This window comes from Trachemys scripta, chromosome 7, assembly GCF_013100865.1.
Source record: "Trachemys scripta elegans isolate TJP31775 chromosome 7, CAS_Tse_1.0, whole genome shotgun sequence".
Lineage (NCBI taxonomy): Eukaryota > Metazoa > Chordata > Testudines > Emydidae > Trachemys > Trachemys scripta.
The window spans coordinates 89,336,134-89,357,381 of NC_048304.1; the positions used below are offsets into that span (position 1 = coordinate 89,336,134).

The following is a 21,248-nucleotide window of genomic DNA, read 5'->3' on the forward strand; positions in this document are numbered from 1 at the left end:
TTAGGATGAAACTTTTATGGGTTGGCACATTATCCCACATCTGCCTACTGTGAGTTTGTTACACCTGCCTTTTAAGCATCTGTTACAGGCTGTAGTTTATTTAAAAATTGGGTTGGAATTGTAGACTGTCACTTTAATTTATAAGGAATTTCCTGGCCCTCCTTGCAGGCTAGGAAAGTGTGTGATCAGTGTCAGTCTGGAAGGAGTCAGCTTCAAGCAAGCAAAGGGAGTTGTGCCTCTGTCTTAGGGAGCAAGCCCGTTTTCTCTCTCTCTCTCTTTTGTGTGTTATAATTCTGAATTTTAAGAAATAAAGTCATTTTACCCTGAAGTCTTCCAGCAAGAATATCTATGCTTTTCTCCAACTTCTCTGTGTGCATGCTCTGAACATAATACAGACCACAGTCAGAGACAGAATGCTGGACAAGGTGGACCATGGTCTGATCTAGTTTGGCAATTCCAGTCATCCTATCTCACTAAAATATTTTTAAATGCTGGAGAAGTTTGTTTTTATTTTACAATCTATAAACTAACCTCAAATCTACAATTAGCCAGGCTTCCTGACTTCTCTCGTGAGTGGGAGAGTGGTCTTACTTAGGGGACGGAAGTTGAAAGAACAAAAGTTAGAGAGAATGTGAGATTAGTGATGGAAAAGGGCTGTAACTGGGAAGTGAAATGGGAGGCTAATGACAAAAATGGGAGTGTCATGAGCTAGCTACAAATAGAAGAGATGAAATGATGGAGGGGCCTGAAATAAGGGGATCCTTCTTCTTAATTCCTTTCCTGCCCCAGACCTATGCTGGGTGACCACTAAACCTGGCCATGAGAGGGAAGTACAAGAAGCAGCAAGGTTGACCGTGGGACAGACACTGGGATTAGAGAGCTGCACCTTCTCTCAATTTAGCAATTCTAGTACATTCAATTCCCACTACGTAAGTAATCTATTTTAATGATTGGAAAAAGACAAATATAGTGCCCATCTTTAAATAAGAGAAGAAGGAGAACCTGGGGAACTACAGACTGGTCAGCCTCACCTCAGTCCCTGGAAAAATCATGGAGCAGGTCCTCAAGGAAACCATTTTGAAGCACTTGGAGGAGAGGAAGGTGAACAGGAAGAGTCAACATGGATTCACCAAGGGCAAGTCATGTCTGACCAACCTGATTGCCTTCTATGATGAGATAACTGGCTCTGTGGATATAGGGAAAGCAGTGGATGTGATATATCTTGACTTTAGCTAAGCTTTTGGGTATGGTCTCCCACAGTATTCTTGCCAGCAAGTTAAAAAAGTATGGATTGGATGAATGGACTATAAAGTGGATAGAAAGCTGGCTAGATTGTTGGGCTCAACGGGTAGTGATCAATCGCTCGATGTCTAGTTGGTAGCCAATATCAAGCGGAGTGCCCCAGCGGTCGGTCCTGGGGTCGGTTTTGTTCAACATATTTATTAATGATTTGGATGATGGGATGGATTGCATCCTCAGCAAGTTCGCAGATGACACTAAACTGGGGGGAGAGGTAGATACACTGGATGGTAGGGATAGGGTCCAGAGTGACCTAGAGAAATTGGAGGATTGGGCCAAAAGGAATCTAGTGAGGTTCAACAAGGACAACTGCAGAGTCCTGCACTGCTACAGGCTGGGGACCAACTGGTTAAGCAGCAGTTATGCAGAAAAGGACGCAGGGATTATAGTGGGCAAGAAGTGGATATGAGTCAACAGTGTGTCCTTGTTGCCAAGAAGGCTAATGGTATATTGGGATGCATTAGTAGGAGCATTGCCAGCAGACCGAGGGAAGTGATTATTCCCCTCTATTCAGCCCTGGTGAGGCCACATCTGGAGTCTTGCATCCAGTTTTGGGCACCGCTCTCCCCCACAGAAAATATGTGGACAAATTGGAGAAAGTCCAGCAGAGGGCAACAAAAATGATCAGGGGGCTCAGGCACATGATTTACGAGGAGAGGCTGAGGGAACTGGGCTTGTTTAGTCTGCAGAAGAGAACAGTGAGGGGAGATTTGATAGCAGCCTTCAACTACCTGAAGGGAGGTTCCAAAGAGGATGGATCTTGGCTGTTCTCAGTGGTGGCAGATGACAGAAGAAGGAGCAATGGTCTCAAGTTGCAGTGGGGGAGATCTAGGTTGGATATTAGGAAAAACTATTTCACTAGGAGGGTGGTAAAATACTGGAATGGGTTACCTAGGGAGGTGGAATCTCCATCCTTAGAGGTTTTTAAGGCCCGGCTTGACAAAGCCATGGCTGGGATAATTTAGTTGGTGTTTGTCCTGCTTTGAGCAGGGGGTTGGACTAGATGACCTCCTGAGGTCTCTTCCAAACCTAATATTCTATGATTCTATGTCCTTTTTTTTTTAAAAGGAAGTCTTCATAACAGAGTGCAGTCTATTACAGTACTCTAGAGAAATGCATGACAGTTATGACATTTGCAGTTAATCCTCAGATATGACTCTGAGTGTTTTGTTGAGATTTGGAGAAATATAATAATTGCATGAGAGTTTGACAGCTTCTGTCACTTTCCTTGGAGAGAGACATATTTCTAGATCCCTGAAAATCTGCAGATATCTGCAGATGCGAATATCCATGGACCATGTTTGCAGATCACGGATTGGATGCAGATACAAATTTTGTATCTGCATAGGGCTCTACATATTGCACCACTGAGCCCCCTCTGGCAGGGATTCTCCCAACTTATGGTTATACCAGACACTGGTCCTCCCACTTGAAATTTGTTCTTCAGTAGAGATAGGCCCTGCAGGAAAATTAATATTGCCCTGACTTTGGATGATCCATTAAGATAGTGTAGCATCCCATGGGGGCTGTGTATTTCTGTATTACTTCTAGAGGTGCACCACAGAATCTAAGTGCTAGACTTCTGGACAGCCCAAGGTTAAAACAAGACCCCCTCAATTCTGAGTTGTAAATATGCATACACCTTTTTTTTTTCATTTCACTTAGTCCTATCCCTTTCTGTGAAGGTTTGAGGTGCCCATTTTCTTCTGGAGCCTCCCTTCTTTTTTTGTACGGTAAGAAGTAAAGGCTGCTGAACATATTTAACTTTAAAGAGGTACAAAATGTAATGAAAGGACTACATTCCAGGTGGCTCAGCTTGGGATAAGATATTGTTATATATCTCTTTTGTGTTGCCACCTCCACTTTTAGAGATGTGCCTGGCAAGTATCTCAAGGTAGTGTACTCTTTATTCTTGTGTGGAGAATATAGTAGTTCAATATGTGTCTTTATAGTGTCATATTCTCTTTCTTATATGAATGTGTTACCTTGAGCTTAAGTAAAGGCAGAACAGAGTTCACAATACAGTTTCTGTAAATAGGTTTTCCATTTTCCATTGATTTTTCAACTTATTTCTATTCAGTTCACCCTGCATTACTGAAATACATCTTCAAATGTGGAGATATAGAGTATATGATGCGGGTTCAGCTGTGAAAACTATACAGAATGTCAAAGTAAGCAACTGACAGCTCAGTTAATCCACTTACTACTACTTCACTGGTCTACAATTTTTGAGAAGTCGTCTGCTTCAGAGATAAAATGTGCTATTTATTATGTATTTTGATGTGCTGAATTCAAATATGACAATTAAAACAACTGATTGGCTACTGTTTCTAAGATATTTACGTTTTTACATTTTATGTCTATGTATATTGTGTAGATAGTAGAGTTTTAATCATAAATTGTAAACGTAGGTCTTTTCATGTGTTTATGGTTGCTTTACATGATAATATTTCACCTGTCCTGTTTATGTAACACTTTAAAAATCAGCAAAAGGGTTATATAAATAAAATTTATTATGAAACAAAAGACAAAAAAATATTCGGTACATAGTTTAGTCCTATTCAGTGTCTACTCGGCGCTTCTTGGCTTGTCTCTTGTATTCATTAAATGGAGCATCTCTTTCACTCTCCAGCAATAGTCTGCAAGCATTGATGGGCTCCATTTGCCCTGATAGCGTTTCTCCATTGTTGCAATGTCCTGGTGAAATCGCTCGCCGTGCTCGTCGCTCACTGCTCCGCAGTTTGGTGGAAAAAAATCTAGATGAGAGTGCCAAAAATGTATCTTTAGTGACATGTTGCAACCAAGGCTTTTGTATGCCTTGAGGAGGTTTTCCACAGGTTTTCCTGTAGTTGTCTGCCTTGTTGTTTCTGAGCAAATTTATTGCCACTAACTGGAAGGCTTTCCATGCCGTCTTTTCCTTGCCACGCAGTGCATGGTCAAATGCATCATCTCGAAGAAGTTCACAAATCTGAGGACCAACAAAGACACCTTCCTTTATCTTAGCTTCACTTAACCTTGGAAATTTTCCATGGAGGTACTTGAAAGCTGCTTGTGTTTTGTCAATGGCCTTGACAAAGTTCTTCATCAGACCCAGCTTGATGTGTAAGGGTGGTAACAAAATCTTCCTTGATTCAACAAGTGGTGGATGCTGAACACTTTTCCTCCCAGGCTCCAATGACTGTTGGAGTCTTTCTTGATGTAGTGGGAATCTCTTGCACGACTATCCCATTCGCAGAGAAAACAGCAGTACTTTGTGTATCCAGTCTGCAGACCAAGCAAGAGAGCAACAACCTTCAAATCACCACAAAGCTGCCACTGATGTTGGTCATAGTTTATGCACCTCAAAAGTTGTTTCATGTTGTCACAGGTTTCCTTCATATGGACTGCATGACCAACTGGAATTGATGGCAAAACATTGCCATTATGCAGTAAAACAGCTTTAAGACTCGTCTTCGATGAATCAATGAACAGTCTCCACTCATCTGGATCGTGAACGACGTTGAGGGCTGCCAACACACCATCAATGTTGTTGCAGGCTACAAGATCAGCTTCCATGAAGAAGAATGGGACAAGATCCTTTTGACGGTCACGGAACATGGAAACCCTAACATCACCTGCCAGGAGATTCCACTGCTGTAGTCTGGAGCCCAACAGCTCTGCCTTACTCTTGCGTAGTACCAAATCCCTGACAAGGTCATTCAGTTCACCTTGTGTTATGAGGTGTGGTTCAGAGGAGGAGGATGGGAGAAAATGTGGGTCCTGTGACATTGATGGTTCAGGACCAGAAGTTTCATCCTCTTCCTCTTCCTCGTCTGACTCAAGTGAGAATGATTCTGGTGCATCAGGAACTGGCAGTCCTTCTCCGTGGGGCACTGGGCGTATAGCTGATGGAGTGTTTGGATAATGCACAGTCCACTTTTTCTTCTTTGACACATCTTTCCCAACTGGAGGCACCATGCAGAAGTAGCAATTGCTGGTATGATCTGTTGGCTCTCTCCAAATCATTGGCACTGCAAAAGGCATAGATTTCCTTTCCCTGTTCAACCACTGGCGAAGATTTGTTGCACAAGTGTTGCAGCATATGTGTGGGGCCCACCTCTTGTCCTGATCTCCAATTTTGCAGCCAAAATAAAGGTGATAGGCTTTCTTAACCATAGTGGTTATACTGCGCTTTTGTGATGCAAAAGTCACTTCACCACAAACATAGCAGAAGTTATCTGCACTGTTCACACAAGTACGAGGCATCTCTGCTCACTTTGGCTAAGCAGAAATGCGTCCCTTTGCAAAATCAAACACTGACAAATAAGAGAGCACGACACTGGATGATTTCTAGAGCTGATATAGGGCAATTTGTTCAGCAGAGTGATGTAAGCTTCGTTATGATTGCTTCATCCATGACTTCTAGGAATAACATGATGCAATTCATATCATGTATGACTCAACACCAGCTTCAGATTGCATCATTCATTGTTTTGCCTAAAAAGCAAGTACTGTCCAAACCCAGTCATAGATTTATTCATAGATCCAGTCAAAGATGTATTTTAGTCATTTCTGGTTTAAATTGAGATCCCTTCCCTTTATAACTCACTTATCCTCTGCCATTCCCAAGTCAAGGGTCGTATATACTGACCCAATAGCATATCTTGAAAACTAGAGCCAATCAACAATTTTAAGCATCATTTTCGTTCTCAGTGACCCAGAATTAGTAAAGTTTGACTACATGTATTTCAGAAGCATTTTGGCTGTAGAGCAGTGTTCATGGAAAAATCCCTGCTTTCAAAGCATTTTGTGATCAATGGAACTCAGAATAAACTTAAGGGAGTTCATATGTGTATTTGCTCTTTTTAAACAGAAAACAGGAGCATTGCTTGTTGTTGTGTAAACACTGCTCAGGGCTCATTGAATGATGAAGTTTGCAACAGAAGGAGTTGGAATCATGCCAGGTACAACTCATATTCTGTAGCTAATGCTAATGTTCTGTACAAATGGATTACCGGAACTACTTCAACAGGTGGCAGAATGCCATTCCAAGAGCTTCCTCTGTATTTTTTCCTCCTCCTCTCTATCCTGGTCAGTAGTGGATAAATTTAGGAAGAGCCCTGGGAAGCAGGTCCTCCCTTCTGTGAACAGCAGACAGAGAGATTTCACAGTTTTGTGTATTTCTGATCTCCAAGAGCAATACTCAATTAGAGCTGCACCATTTCACTGCCAGCAGATCGTTTTTCCCATCCTCTATCACCAAATAGGAGGGCAATTTTTATTTTACTTAATGACAATATTTTAAAACCTCTTTGTCTTTACGATTCTTTGAGGCTGTTCTTCCACCCGACATAAATGAGATCCTGCCACGTGGCATTTGTATCATACTTATGCTTCCTCATAGGTGGGAGGGTTTACTCTGCTAAAATCTGATTGGCGTAACATAAATAGAGATGAACCTGGGCTTTCCTGAATTATTTCTTCAGACTTCAGTTTGCCTGCTAAAATGAGTGGGTATTGCTAGTGTGCAGGCATAGTTGATTGGATTCATACTTGGTGGTGTTGCTACTTGTAAACTCTTGGTATGTTGATACAGAGTAGCTTTCTGTAGGAGTCATGATAATAGAGAAGGGTGAATTACTGTAGTTGGTTTTAAAAATGTACTCAATATACAATAAAAAGCCTTCTTGTAAAATTAAGTTTTTGATGATGGGTTGTTGTTTTTTTCCAGTGAAATTCAGACTTGGGTTTAGGTAGAAGGGTATATATTTTAAACATATGACTTCCTCACTTCACATGAATTAAGAACATGATGCAGAAGATTTCTGTTGACTTGACTGGGCTTTGACTCACTCTAACATAAATGCATAAAAGAAAGAGAATTTTCTTCAATGTTCAGAACAAGAAATGCTGTGTTAGAGCAGGGGCGGGCAAACTATTTGGCCTGAGGGCCACGTCGGGTTTCAGAAATTGTATGGATGGCCAGTTAGGGGAGGCTGTGCCTCCCCAAACAGGCAGGCATGGCCCGGCCCCCACCCCCTACCTGACCTCCCCTGCTTCTCACCCCTGACAGCCCCCCGGGACTGCCCCATCCAACCCCCCCGTTCCCTGATGGCCCCCTGGACCTCTGCCACATCCACCCCCCCGTGCCCTGTTCCCTGAGTGCCCCCGGACTCCCCGCCACTAACTGCCCCCCACCACTCCATCCACCCCCCCTCCTTCCTGACTGCTCCCCCGGGACCCCTGCCCCATCCAACCACCTTTTCTCCCTGTCCCCTGATCGCCCCCAGAACCCTCATCCCTGATTGCCCCCAGCCACCCCATCCAACCCCTCCTCTCATTCCTGACTGCCGCCCTGGAATCCCTGCCCCATCCACCCCCCCTGCTCCCTGACCACCCCTGGAACCCCTGCCCCCCACTGCCTCCTATCGCCCCATCCAACCCCTTCTCTCCTTCCTGACAGCACCCCCCAGGACCTCTGCCCCATCCAACCACCCCTTCTCCCTGACCACCCCCGGGACCCCTGCCCCCATTTAGCCCCCCTGTTCCCCGCCCTCTGACTGCCCCAACCCCTATCCACACCCTCAGACTCTGCACACCCCCTGAACTCTCCTGCCCTCTATCCAACCCCCATCCCCTGCCCTCTTACCGCGCTGTCTGGAGCACTGGTGGCTGGCGGCGTGGCTGCACCATGACAGGCAGCCACGCCGCCTTGCTGGAGCCAGCCATGCACCGTGCAGCACAGAGCACCAGGTCAGGCCGGGCTCTGCAGCAGCGCTGCTCCAGGAGCTCACCGCCCCGCCGCCCAGAGCATTGCGCCAGTGGTGCAGTGAGCTGAGGTTGCAGGGGAGGGGCTGGGGTCTAGCCTCCTGGGCCAGGAGTTCAGGGGCCGGGGAGAATGGTCCCACGGGTTGGATGTTGCCTGCGAGTTGCTGTTTACCCACCTCTGTGATAGAGGCTCATACATATAGCCCATACTGTTTCATTGAAATTCGCTCTGCAGTTTCAGTTATACATTCTTCCGCACTTTTTGCTACAAACTCCTTTATAGTGTTGCTATGAAGTGTTAAACATCTCAAAGGTGCCTATATTTTATTTACATGATCCTGTCTAGTACTTAAGCCATGATCTAGCCCCAAGAGCTATGTAAGTGGGCTTCAGCTGCATAGTTCTTAGCAGAGGATAAGTGCTATAGCTTGTGTGATATTCCAGTTTCTGTATCAAAGTGGGTTGCTTTGAGATGAGATACTGTATAAATAATACAGATAATGTATACCTAATTATTAGCATCTGTTTATCAAGTGTATTTATCAAGAGCCGTGAAGTGTATACCAGATCCTCTGCTGGTATAATATGTCAGAGCTCCATTGACTTCAGTTCATCCACACTAGCTAAGGATCTGCCCCATTGAGTTCCAGAATTTTCATCACTAACCCCTGGAGTATCTTCTTCATTTTTAATGATAAATTTTAAGATCTTGCGGTGGTTAATATACAAAAGATGAGTCAAGGCATTATCTTCAAATTAAATAAAAAATAACTATCAAGAACCTCATAATGAATCTAAATGCAAAATGTCTATTTTCCCCCATTTAAATGTCTTACGAATTAGCTTCCTAAGGTCAATAGGAGAGCTGCTTCTGTGTTTATGGTAGATTCATGGAAAAAAGTTGATTTCATGGAATCATATATAGCATTTGCATAAAACCATCACACATTCTACCTTTCTCACTAATAATCATTCCTTCTCTGGCTGATCCATTCTAATGTCAAACTGCTGGGTGTCAGTGGCAGGGGTTCCTTACTCAGTATCCCATTATATTTATTTTGCAAGTTACAAAACCAGCTTTTCTTTCTTAGCCCTCTTCTTAAATGATAGAAGTGCAAACAGTGTTACATATACAATGTTCTCAGCTAACCTCCAAAGTTGTTGCTTTGTCAAGGTGGGTAAGGTAATATTTTTTTATTGGACCTACTTCAGTTCGTGATAGAGACAAGCTTGCACAGAGCTTTTCCTCGGGCCTCTGTGTAAGCTCAAAAGCATGTGTCTCACTCCAACAGAAGTTGGTCCAAAATAAAAGACATTACCTCACCCACCTTATGTCTCTAATCTACTGATACCAACATGGCTACAACATCGCATATTTACTTTGTCAAATCAGTTTCCCTTTCTAAACATACACACAAGAACACAGATAAGGGAAGCCTAGAGAAGAGAAAAGGAAATGGGGGAATTTACTAGTGCTCCTTAAATGGTCTAATGGTAGGCATGGGATTGTTTAGCTTCAGGGTAGAGCTGTGGCTCTTCATTAGAGTGGACAGGTTCCTGGTCCATCTAGGTTAGATTGAAAAATTGGATTGGATTCCCCTGGAATTTTGAGAAATTCCAAAGGAAGAGTCCATAGGACTTAATTTCATTAGTCTTACATCTGTAAGTAGATCATACTTGTTGGCTCGATTGCTATAGCTAAACTCAGTTTGATTCTCCGTCATGTAGCAGCTTCTACAGGGATGAGTACTTAGACATGCTTATAGTAGAACTACAAGTGTTACTCATTCCAATTTCACCTCGAGTGGTTGGCTGGTCAATGTTTTCTTTTTCCCCACCATCTATATTTATTACATAAATTTAGTCCAGCCTTGTATCCTTTACTTCAACTTGTAACTGTAGCCTCCTAGTCCACTGGAGTGAATTCATATGATATATTGCACACCTACCAATGTGATATATGCCACCATATGCCAGCAATGCCCCTCTGCCATGTACATTGGCCAAACCGGACAGTCTCTATGCAAAAGAATAAATGGACACAAATCAGACATCAAGAATTGTAACATTCAAAAACCAGTAGGAGAGCACTTCAATCTCCCTGGACACTCAATAGCAGACTTAAAAATGGCCATTCTTCAACAAAAAAACTTCAAAAACAGACTTCAACGAGAAACTGCAGAACTGGAATTAATTTGCAAACTTGACACCATCAAATTATGCCTGAATAAAGACTGGGAGTGGCAGGGTGACTACAGCAAATAATTTCCCCTCTGTTGATCCTCACACCTTCTTGTCAACTGTTGGGAATGGGTCACATCCACCATGATTGAATTGGCCTCATTAGCACTGACCCCCCCACTTGATAAGGCAACTCTCATCTTTTCATGTGCTGTATATTTATACCTGCTTACTGTATTTTTCACTCCATGCATCTGATAAAGCGGATTGTAGCCCACGAAAGCTTATGCCCAAATACATTTGTTAGTCTCTAAGGTGCCACAAGGACTCTGCGTTGTTTTTGTGTATTTCTTGCTACTTTTTCCTTTAGCCATACCTAGGCTAAATGAAATGGGTTTTGGCTTTGAATGCATAAAAAAAATTACTTAAATGCAGTAACTTTTGGCTGTGGCAATGACAGAAATTCAGTTGTGTCTACATATATTCTTTATAATAATAAAGAATGTTGAATTTTCAGCTGCAAAAACTATGTGTAATTTGGTTTCTAGAAATTTGTGCCAAACCTTTTCCCCCGGGCTTTGCTTCATGTATAGCATTTCCCATTAAAGTTTATCTGATAGATTGAGGTTCAAGAGAATCCTCAAAAAGTGAAAAGGCAAGTCAGCTGAACAACTCAGTTTCAGTTGACTTCTACTGAATCAATGGCACGTTTGCTATCCTCAGCAAACCCCGCCAGAGATGCAGAAATGTCCTAAAGGTTTCATATGAATGATGGTAAAATAATAGTTCACAAACAGAGCTGCGTTGACTTCATTTGGCTTTGGGTTAGGTCCAACAAAAATTTGTTATGCTTAAACTCATTCATAATAATTCTGCAGTAATGTCATATGGAAGTTTATTTTTGCTTCAATGTTTCCTTTGTATATTCCCACTAATAAAAACCTGTTAACCTAAAATTATGGTGGTTCAGGTGTTTTGCTATACAGAAATACAAACATTAAACATTAAATAAATAATAAATTAAGTCAACATTCATGTCTGACACAATACCATTCTACAAGCAGTAGCCTACTACCAACACAACACTCAACCACATTAATACCCTTTCCCATACATTCCCTGTCATGGTTATAGGACTGATTGCACCCATTTCCTTTCTGTTCTTTCTGTGTGCCCCCCTCTGGTGTTAGGCCTTGTGCCCTCCTTCCCAGTCTTGGAGTGGAACTACGCCATTCTCCTACTCTTAGACTTGGATCAGAGTCCAATATCCCATCTTTGCCAACCACTTATTATTGTGCAGGTCTTACTTGATACCTGTTTTCTTCATTTTGGAACACGTGACCAGTGAGATACATTGATGAACAGCCTTCTTAAAACAAGTAGGTTTATCAGCAAATAGAACCATGCATAAGAGAAAATTATTTTAAAACAACAAACATCATACATGCATATTAGACTAATCTAATCTCATGCTTTGCTACAAGATAAGTTATTTGTCTTCCATGTTGAGTTACAGGAACAGAACATATCCAATTTACATAATTGAAGCAAGCCCAGAAGCTCTTGAGATCCAGAGAATGTTTCCCCCTCTTAGAAGAAACTCCCTTTTCTCAAAGCCCCATCTCCCTCTGTATGTATGACCCAATTTACTTAATATGTTAATGGCTTTTGTTTCTAGGGTGTAGGTAAGAAGTCTTCCTTTTGCCTCAAACTGTTTCTTTTGCGGTCAGGCAGCCAGGCCATTCAAGTAAAAAGGTCCATCTGGTTGCTCCATTGTTTGGCAGTTAGCTCTATTGAGCCTTCATGACTTGTAATCGCAGGACTTGTGACTGTAGGAGAGTGTGCTGCAGTTGTCTGTTTCGCGAGTGTTCCAACCTTCCTTCACAGAAATCCCATACCTCAGACACCTTTGGGGTACAGAACAGTAATCATTATGAAACTCCATGACATTTGTCACCTTCCCACTTTCATACCACAATGTTCAGGGCACATGCTAAAATCACACACACAAATCTAATTACAGCCTTCTAGCACTATATTTTTAATTTAATGATTTAAAAATTCCAGTCTTACCATCTCCACATACCATCCATAAGACAGAGTGGGTAAGTTTCATAAAAATCAGTGGACTATTCTGATTTATTGAAATACTAGACTGGTTTTAAGTTTGAGCATTGCAGTGTGTTTTCGGTTCTGTTTTTTTGATGTGCACAAAAAAAAAAAAAAACAGCACCTTAGACTAATCATGTAAGCTCCTTGCAAACTAGTTCATTCTGGGTATTTGGAAATATTTCTGCCTCTCTGCTTGCACTTATAGAGACATAGCATAGAAATTGTCATTTCATGTCATTTCATGTTGTATCAAAATCTTTTCTGTGTCTTAAGATTTATTGTCATTTTATCTATTTGGCATTTTAGCCTAAGGACAAAAGCAGGCTGTGTGCACCTAAAATGATCAAATATTTTAAAGAACAGAAATTGAATGTTAGAATCTTAATAAGTTAGGAAAATAATACTATAATGATAAATATTAAAAGGCTTATTTTCAAATGTTTATAATTTAGCAAGAAATCTCAAATGCCTTTACCATGGATTTATATAAAAATGCAAAATGAAAGTTTCTTTTAAGAATATAGGAATGTTGGGTGCCTTAACAAAATCTAAAATCAAATTATGTGGTTTTAAAGGACTTTTTATCTAGCAGACAAATGTATAACAAGATCGAGTAGCTTCAAACTGGAAGTAAGATGCAAATATTTAACAGTTGTCATCATTATTATCTCCTTTGTCGAAGGCCAAGGTTGGGTAGGGCTGATTTCTGTAGGTTTCTTGGCTTAGGCAAATGCATGGACTGTCAGCCACCTCAAGTGTAAAATTTTCAATAGTGAGGGCAGTTAATCTTTGTAACTGTTAATCATATGGAGTAAATTCTCCATCACCTGGATTCTTTTAATTAAATAATGCACACTAGCTGCTAACTATGTAAAACTATTAGGCAATAATTTAACCAAAAGAGAAAGAAAGGGTGGGGGGAAAAGAGTGAAAACAGATTATCTGTATTAGACTAATGTATGATACTAATTGAATGCCCCAGAAATGCTGCATAATAGAAGCGAAAATTGCAGTGCTTTTATTTTGTAGGTCTTGTTTTTGATTTCTTTATGCTACAATTTTTTTCTCTTATGGATCTCCACAAAAAATGAATTTTTTCCATGGATATTGTATATATGTCTACACTGCAGTGTAAGTCCAGGCTTGGAACTCATAGTCAAGCCTAATCTCCCCCTCTTCTGTCTCTATAGACATTGTGTTAACCCAGGGCTCAGACCCAGAGCCCCAGCACCCTACGGGGATGGAGGGCCCAAGCCTAAGTCAAGCTGACACCCAGGGTTCAAACGCTTTTCCTTTGCAGTGTGGATGCAGCCCCACTGGACTTGTCCTCTGGGAGTCTGCCAAAAGTATCCCCCAATCCGATGGGCCAACTTATTTTCTCTTCTAGACAGTCAAGTTTGGTGGATAGTCAAGTTTTCCCACATTACTCTTTGAACAAAAGGTTAGAGTGGTCACATTTTTGGAGGGTGCTAACAAGTCTGGGATATGGGTGATTGGACTCAGGCTCTCTTAATGCAGTGTAGATGCTGGAGCCCCAGCTTGGGACCCAGGGTTCATCCATCCTACCTGGGGTTACAAATGAATGTAGACACTCAAGCCATAGGTTAGCAAATACAAGGTCTGCTAACTCAAGCTCTACTAACCCTGGGCTTACATTGCAGTGTAGAATACTATGCATTACTACTGTTACATTTTATTTCTTTCTCTTTTTTTTCTTCTATTTTCTTTTTTCTATTTCTATTTTCTATTTTCTTTTTCTTCATCTATTTTCTGATGCACTCTTTCCATCAGAAGCCTTAGTCACTGAATTGAAATATCAGTCTCTCTAACAGTACAGTAACTCCTCACTTAACGTTGTAGTTATGTTCCTGAAAAATGCAACTTTAAGCGAAATGATGTTAATTTAATCCAATTTCCCCATAAGAATTAATGTAAATGGGGGGGTTAGGTTCAGGGAAATTTTTTTCACCAGACAAAAGACTACACACACACACACACACACACACACACACACACACTCACACACAGACTAAAAGTTTTAAACAAACAATTTAATACTGGTACACAGTGATGATGATTGTGAAGCTTGGTTGAGGTGGAGGAGTCAGAGGGTGGGATATTTCCCTTATTGCTAAATGATGAACTAGCAGTTGGCTGAGCCCTCAAGGGTTAACTTCTCACTCTACATGGCAGCAGGAATGGAGGGAAATAGGCGCATTTCTCCTTTAAGTACCGCAGCTGCTGCAAGCTCCCTCCATCCTGAGCCCTGGTGTGTCCCCCCCGCTCTATGGAAGATGGGGTAAGCAGGGTGCAGGAGCAGGGGGACACCCTGACAGCCCCCCTCTTCCTTCCCTCTCCCCCCCCCCGCCCCGCACAGCAAGCAGGAGTCTCGGGGAGCAGCTCCAAGGCAGAGGGCAGGAGCAGCAGCACATTGCAGTGGGAGGGAGGGGCAGCTGCAATTGCTAGCCTTTTGGGCAGCTGCTGCACAGGGAACTTAGGGGAGCGGGGAGCTGATGGGGAGCTGCCGGTCCACGCTGGTTCCAAGCCCCCACCAGCTAGCTGCAATGGGCTGCTCTTCCTGCAAGCAGTAGACAAAGCAGGTGGCTGCCAAAAACGTTAGAAGGGAGCATTACACAACTTTAAACGAGCATGTTCCCTAATTGATCAGCAACATAACAACGAAACAACATTAACCGGGACGACTTTAAGTGAGGAGTTACTGTATTTTCCTTTGTTCATGATAATGTTGGATGATAGATGGCGGAGGACCAGAACTCATGATGTTAACAGAAAATAAGAACCTAGATAGTGGGTCTAATCACCAAGGTAAAACTTGCAGTGTTTTTTATAAAGAGTTTACTTCAGAGGTTCCTGGAATAGTTTATACTGTAGTTAGCCAAAATGGGTCTTTTGAAGTGGAATGTTCTTTTTTTTAATACCAATTAAATCCACAGTATTTAAAAAAAAGAACAAGAATGAAAGTGAATTATTCAAATGCATTTAAATTTGCTTTATAGTACACATATATGAACATATTCTCTTTTATCCATTTTTTTCTTGCAGGCACTATCCTAGTGGACAGTATGCTGATAAAAGGGACAGCAGGAGGGACTGATCCCACTATTGAACTGTCATTGAAGGACAACATTGATTACTGGGTGATTCTGGATCCCATCAGCCAGAGGCTGTACCTAAACAGTACTGGACGACTTCTGGACAGAGATGTTAGTTTATTTCCCAGACCTTTTTTTCCCTTCTAAATCTTGGACCAGGGAAGCAAACATTTAATAGTTAGAAATGGAAAGCTTTTTAAGGGTGACTAGAAAAAAATAAGTAAAGTAGTAACAGGATCCAGGAAACAGAAACATTCTGACTCGCTGTTTTATAGATATACCAGGGATTATCCTTTATGTTGTTGGACAGAAGACATCTCTGCATCTATTTTAAATTAATGGTATTTCAGGACATAATCAATACATTCAACAGCATGGGAAGTTCACATTTACAAGTTGTACCTACGTGGTAATATACATTCAGTAACATGCTAATAGTGCCATGTATTGTTGCATACTCCCTTTTTAATGTTCAAGATTTATTATAAACATAATAATTTCAAGGAGATGAAAAAATTCATCTAGTTCTCTTTCTAGACTATATAGAAAGGATACATGGGCAAGTTAACTTGGTTCCTGATGTTAACTTGTCACCTGCTACAAATGTCTGTCAAGGTAAATGCATAAAAGTTTGTACAACAAACAAGTTGAGACCTCAGTCAAATAGAGGTATCTGAGCTGGCGAAAATAAAGTAATAACTGACCTAAACCCAACTTTAAAAAAAGATTGAGGTAGATTTTTTTTCTCTCCCCTCCACATTTTAATTTTTGTTTTCACATAACTTTGTTTCCTGATTCTGGATGGAAGCAGAAGTGTTGAATTACCTTCCTCATGAGAGTCCTCTCCTGAGGCACTTCTAGTCCTGGAGTAACAAAAATATTTTGTGAATCTAGACTTGTGAGACTTAGTTCCCAAATGACTAGTTTATTTTCATTGTGCATAGTGAAATAAGTGCATTAAGTAAACAAAGAGTAATAATGAAATGTAATTAGTTTTATTTAAATTATCCCTGATTTAATTTACATATATAAATTTGCCTAATTTACTTCAATTTTTCTTATTTTGTAATTTTTTTCATTTGCAAAGTGTACCCATCACATTCTCTAAGCATCTGTACATAATTAGCAAAGTCACGTAAAGAAACACACAGCAGAATGGGCACAGAGAACTCTACCAACTTCCCAACAAAGAAACTCAAGCGCCTCTTAGATAATCTCTTTGGACAAAGACATATGTAGATAGACCTTTGAGCATTCCCTGTGCTTCATATAAGCTCAGTTTTTGGACAGACTATAAGGAGACAGACTGTAATAGAACCTGACATCCTAGGACCCAGCATAGACATGCAGAACTATTCTTCCTAACTCACCGCACTAAGTGAGTTCTATTAGCTCTAACTAGGGCCACGGAGAAACTGTAGGAAGACAAACTCAGAGCACACTTAAGTTTTATTTTTTGTTTCTGTTTAAGTGAACAATACCTACATACCCCAGAAAGTGGGTGAATTTGGACACTAACAACAGCACACGAACATTAAATTAAAGGAGGGTAGAGTATCTTAAATAGCCATGATGTAAACAACATAGGCTTTTATAGATCAAAACCAACCCCTGTTATTTTCCTTCACCGTGTCCCCTTAAAAACACTTTGTCCAATACAGACTTATTTATTTGAACTTTGTCATCTGGTGCAATGACTTGATTTTATAAAAAACAGATTTATTTTTAAAATCTAATTGTTTTTAGTCTCTTCTCTCTTCCTTTGGGTTATTTTAAATTTTCACATTCTGCAAAAAAAGTACTGTTTTGAGCAAGACCCTCTGCTTAATTGAAATCAAAGTCACTGTGCCAATTTACACCAGCTGAAGATCTCTGTTCATGTGGATATTGAAAACTGAGAAAGAGGTCTTGATTCAATCTTTTTACTTAGCATAGCTCTGTCAGTGCTATATTGAGATTTAGACTGTTTTTTTTTTATTTATAACCATAGCGCTTCCAGATTGTGCTAAAGTAACTGTGTTTACAGAATTATAAAAGTTGTGTTCTGAAAAGCACTGCTTCACTGTCAGAGATATACTGTAACTGAAGTGGAGGTGACTATATTTAGACCTAGCCTAGACTGATAAACATGCCTTTCAAAATGTAATGTGAATACCTGTACCTTCCATATGTCATACACTATCTAGTCAGAGAACTTGCTGACCTGATTGCTGTTCTGTATTGGTTAACTATGGCTTGATTGCAGCTGAAAGTGGTTTATAGTGCTATGAATTTAATTTAATTCTCCACCATGGCAACATTCTTAAGAAAGAGAAACAAATAGGTCACTACGTGGAAAATGGATATACCTTTATTTTAGGCTTTTTATGCATTATTTTATGGTAATATTTTCAGCATATTCTACTGTTATGATTTTGGTGCCATCCATTGCTTGTTTTACAGTTAATTAATTATGTAATATTAGTAATGGTCAAATACACAAGTATGAGTTTGGAGTGAAATTCCTTATGTTTGCCTCACAAATTTCTTTGAGTGGGAACAGAAATATTTTGAGAATACATGTGGCCTCAGTTTGAGAGTTCATGTAAGTCAAAATCTAAAGAAAATGTAAAAATCCCAGTGGAAAAATTTAGGTAAGGGTCCCCTCACATCTTCAAGATCCTTGCCTCCATCAAGAGTCCTGCCACATAACTCCTCTTCAGAAACAGGAATACCTGTAGGATCCATGGAATTCTGAAGAAACTGAGCACGTGTCGGTTTATAACATAAGAGCAATAACTGGAGTGTTTTTAATTTATTTTTTTAAACAAATAAAGCTTTAAAAAGTTTGGGTTTAGCTTGTTTCCAAGGTTGTTTGTTGTTTTACTATTTTGAGGGAGGAGGATCAGATCTTATTTGATTCAACTGATTGAATTTGTGAGAACGAACAGTGTACTTTTTCTGAACAGTCCAAGGCACTGGTTCTCAACCTGTTTACTATAGTGGGTCACATATCCAGCTCTCTGTGTTATGTGGGCTGCATCCACACATATATACTACCTGTATGGCCCTCAGGATGTCACCTGGGCTGCAGCTCTATGCTGATTGGGTCACTTATTTGTTTTTAAAGTTAATTTTTTGTTTGCTGATGCACCCCCAACATACTGAGTGCTTGTGTAAAATGGGGATGGGGAAAGAATGCACTGAATATCAATACCCACATAAATAGACTCACCTGGAGTCTATAGATATATCTATTAGATCATCTGCACCCTTAAGCAAAATATATGGGCTTTATCTAATATGTAAAAGATAAATATACCTTGGCTCAGTCAGAACAACGGGGACAGCAAATTTCAGAGTAAAGAGTCAATGCACTGACAACGCACTGACAATCTCCAGATACTTGTATGGTAGAACCTCAGAGTTACAAACATCTCGAGAATGGAGATTGTTCATAACTCTGAAGTGTTTGTAACTCTGAACAAAACTTTACAGGTGTTCTTTCAAAAGTTTACAACTGAACATTGACTTAATACAGCTTTGAAACTTTACCATGCAGAAGAAAACGCTGCTTTTAACTATCTTAATTTAACTGAAACAAGCTCAGGAACAGTTTCCTTACCTTGTCAAATCTTTTTTTAAAACTTTCTTTATTTTTTTAGTTTACATTTAACACAATGCTGTACTGTATTTGGTGCGGGGGGTTTTGGGGGGGGGAGGGAGGTGTCTTTTTTTTTTTTTTTTTTATATCTGCTGCTTCCTGATTATCTACTTCGGTTCCAACTGAGGTGTGTGGTTGACCAGTCAGTTCATAACTCTGAGGTTCAACTTTATCTAGAAGCTGTTAGTTAGAGGTCCTCACTAGGGCACAGCTGCTGTCATAGAAAATAATAGAGACAGAAAAAAAGCTGTCTCTTGAGTATCCTGAGATCTAGCACATGGGAATGGTAGGAATCCAAAGATGAGATTTAACAGAAAGACATCACCCCTTGTTTACTTAAGGCCCATTTTTTCACAATATCACAAATCATTTTTATGGAATTAGGTTTTTTGGGATTTTTTCAAGTATATGAATAAATATGTTGACATTGTAACACAGCTTTAGTAACTATTTAATTTTATCAAGTAAATTATGCATTTCTTAAAGACTGTCTCTTAATATGCTTGCCATATAAGAAACAGCTGTATCTTGAGCTCTGAATGACTTGTAAAAATGTAATGTAAAAACTGGCTATATTGCTGAATAGATCCAGTATGCCCAGACTTTGTTGTTAAATTGTGTGTATTTAATATAGAAGAAAAATAAATGTTTGTGTTTGTAGATGTTAGCGTTGGTAACTAATGGAACATTTGGTAAAATTTATCATTATTGTACTTACTTGAATGAACCTATTTAAGGAAATAAAAGAAAATTAAATTAGCCTGACTGATTTACAGATTTAGTTCTGACACACAATCCCTGATTTTTTTCAAACACATTCATAAGCATTTTTCAGTCCCTAAAATCTCACTAATCTACTAAGCATGCTTGCTGCTGACATATTTATGACCTTCCTATACTGCAGAATGTAATCTATTCGAATGTAAGATTAGGATGTATGTTATATTAGTCACAGGAAGTTCTTATCTAGAGTAGTGATCCATTATCTCTAGAATGTATTGCTGGCTAAATTCTGTCAGTGCTAGTTACAGCTGTAGAAGGAGCTGGACTCTGGAGTGCCTACCCTTACAGGTGACCTGGCTGCTTTTAAATTATGAATACTTGTCAACTGTAAGTGATGGGTTAGTGCACTTGATGCTGTTTCCAAGAACTGTGTGACCTTTCAATTCAAACACTACTACTCAAAATGGGATTAGAAATTGTAATGGAAAGGCATATATTTTATCAATCTCTTTTGCAATATTTTGAATATTCATACAAAAGATATGTCATTTTATTGTCCTCCGAATGTGTCAATTGATAATAAATTTTTAAAAATCACTATCTTTACTTTGAAATATGCAGGAACATGCTAGTAGAACCGACAAGCTGCAAGAGAAGCTATCTGAGAGGCATGTGTTGGTTCTAGATAACTTAAAAAAAAAAAACGTGTTGCAAAAATAGGTCTAGGTTGTTTTGTTCAGGGCACTGTCCCTGAGAAACTTTCTAATCGAGAAATGTAAAATAACAGTAAATGGAATGATATAGAAAACATATTTGTCTATAGTAAACATAGGCCGTATTGACAGGTTTCAAAGTATCAGCCGTGTTAGTCTGTATCCGCAAAAAGAACAGGAGTACTTGTGGCACCTTAGAGACTAACAAATAGGCCATATTGACGGTAGTGAAGAAGCTGAGTCTTCTTTAACTATGCCTCACCTTTCTGTGTATTATAAAGATGTGTTTTCTCATTTACAGCCACCAATGTCGATTCAATCCATTGTGGTTCAAGTCCAGTGCATTAACAAAAAAGTTGGCACCGTTATCTACCATGAAGTGCGGATTGTGGTGAGAGACAGGAATGATAACTCCCCTCGCTTTCAGAAGCAGCGGTATTATGTGGCAGTAAATGAGGTCAGCTTCACTTAATATCTCTTTTTTTCCTTTTCTCCATTTCCTTGGTGTAGATTACAGTTGGAATATGCTTCTTCCCATCCTCTTTCATGTTTTCATTTAAAAAGCAAACCTTCAATTGTAAGAAACCCTTTTGTTTCTAGATATTTTTTTCTAGAAGATGTGGCATGATTATTATATTGGAGTTTTTAATATGTAAGCTATTCATTTGCAAATACAGCAGAAAGTTTGGCACAGCTCTCAGCAGAGTGCTTGTATAG

The 21,248-nt window shown here is 40.1% G+C and overlaps 1 protein-coding gene across 1 annotated transcript in view; it reads left to right on the top strand.

The window, feature by feature from the left end:
• Window positions 1-21,248, top strand: part of PCDH15 (protocadherin related 15) — a 698,694-nt gene that overhangs the window by 179,983 nt on the left and 497,463 nt on the right. The window contains exons 3-4 of the mRNA XM_034775466.1: window positions 15,403-15,563; window positions 20,833-20,988. Of these exons, the coding sequence (XP_034631357.1) occupies window positions 15,403-15,563; window positions 20,833-20,988 (317 nt within the window). The remainder of the gene's footprint in view (window positions 1-15,402; window positions 15,564-20,832; window positions 20,989-21,248) is intronic.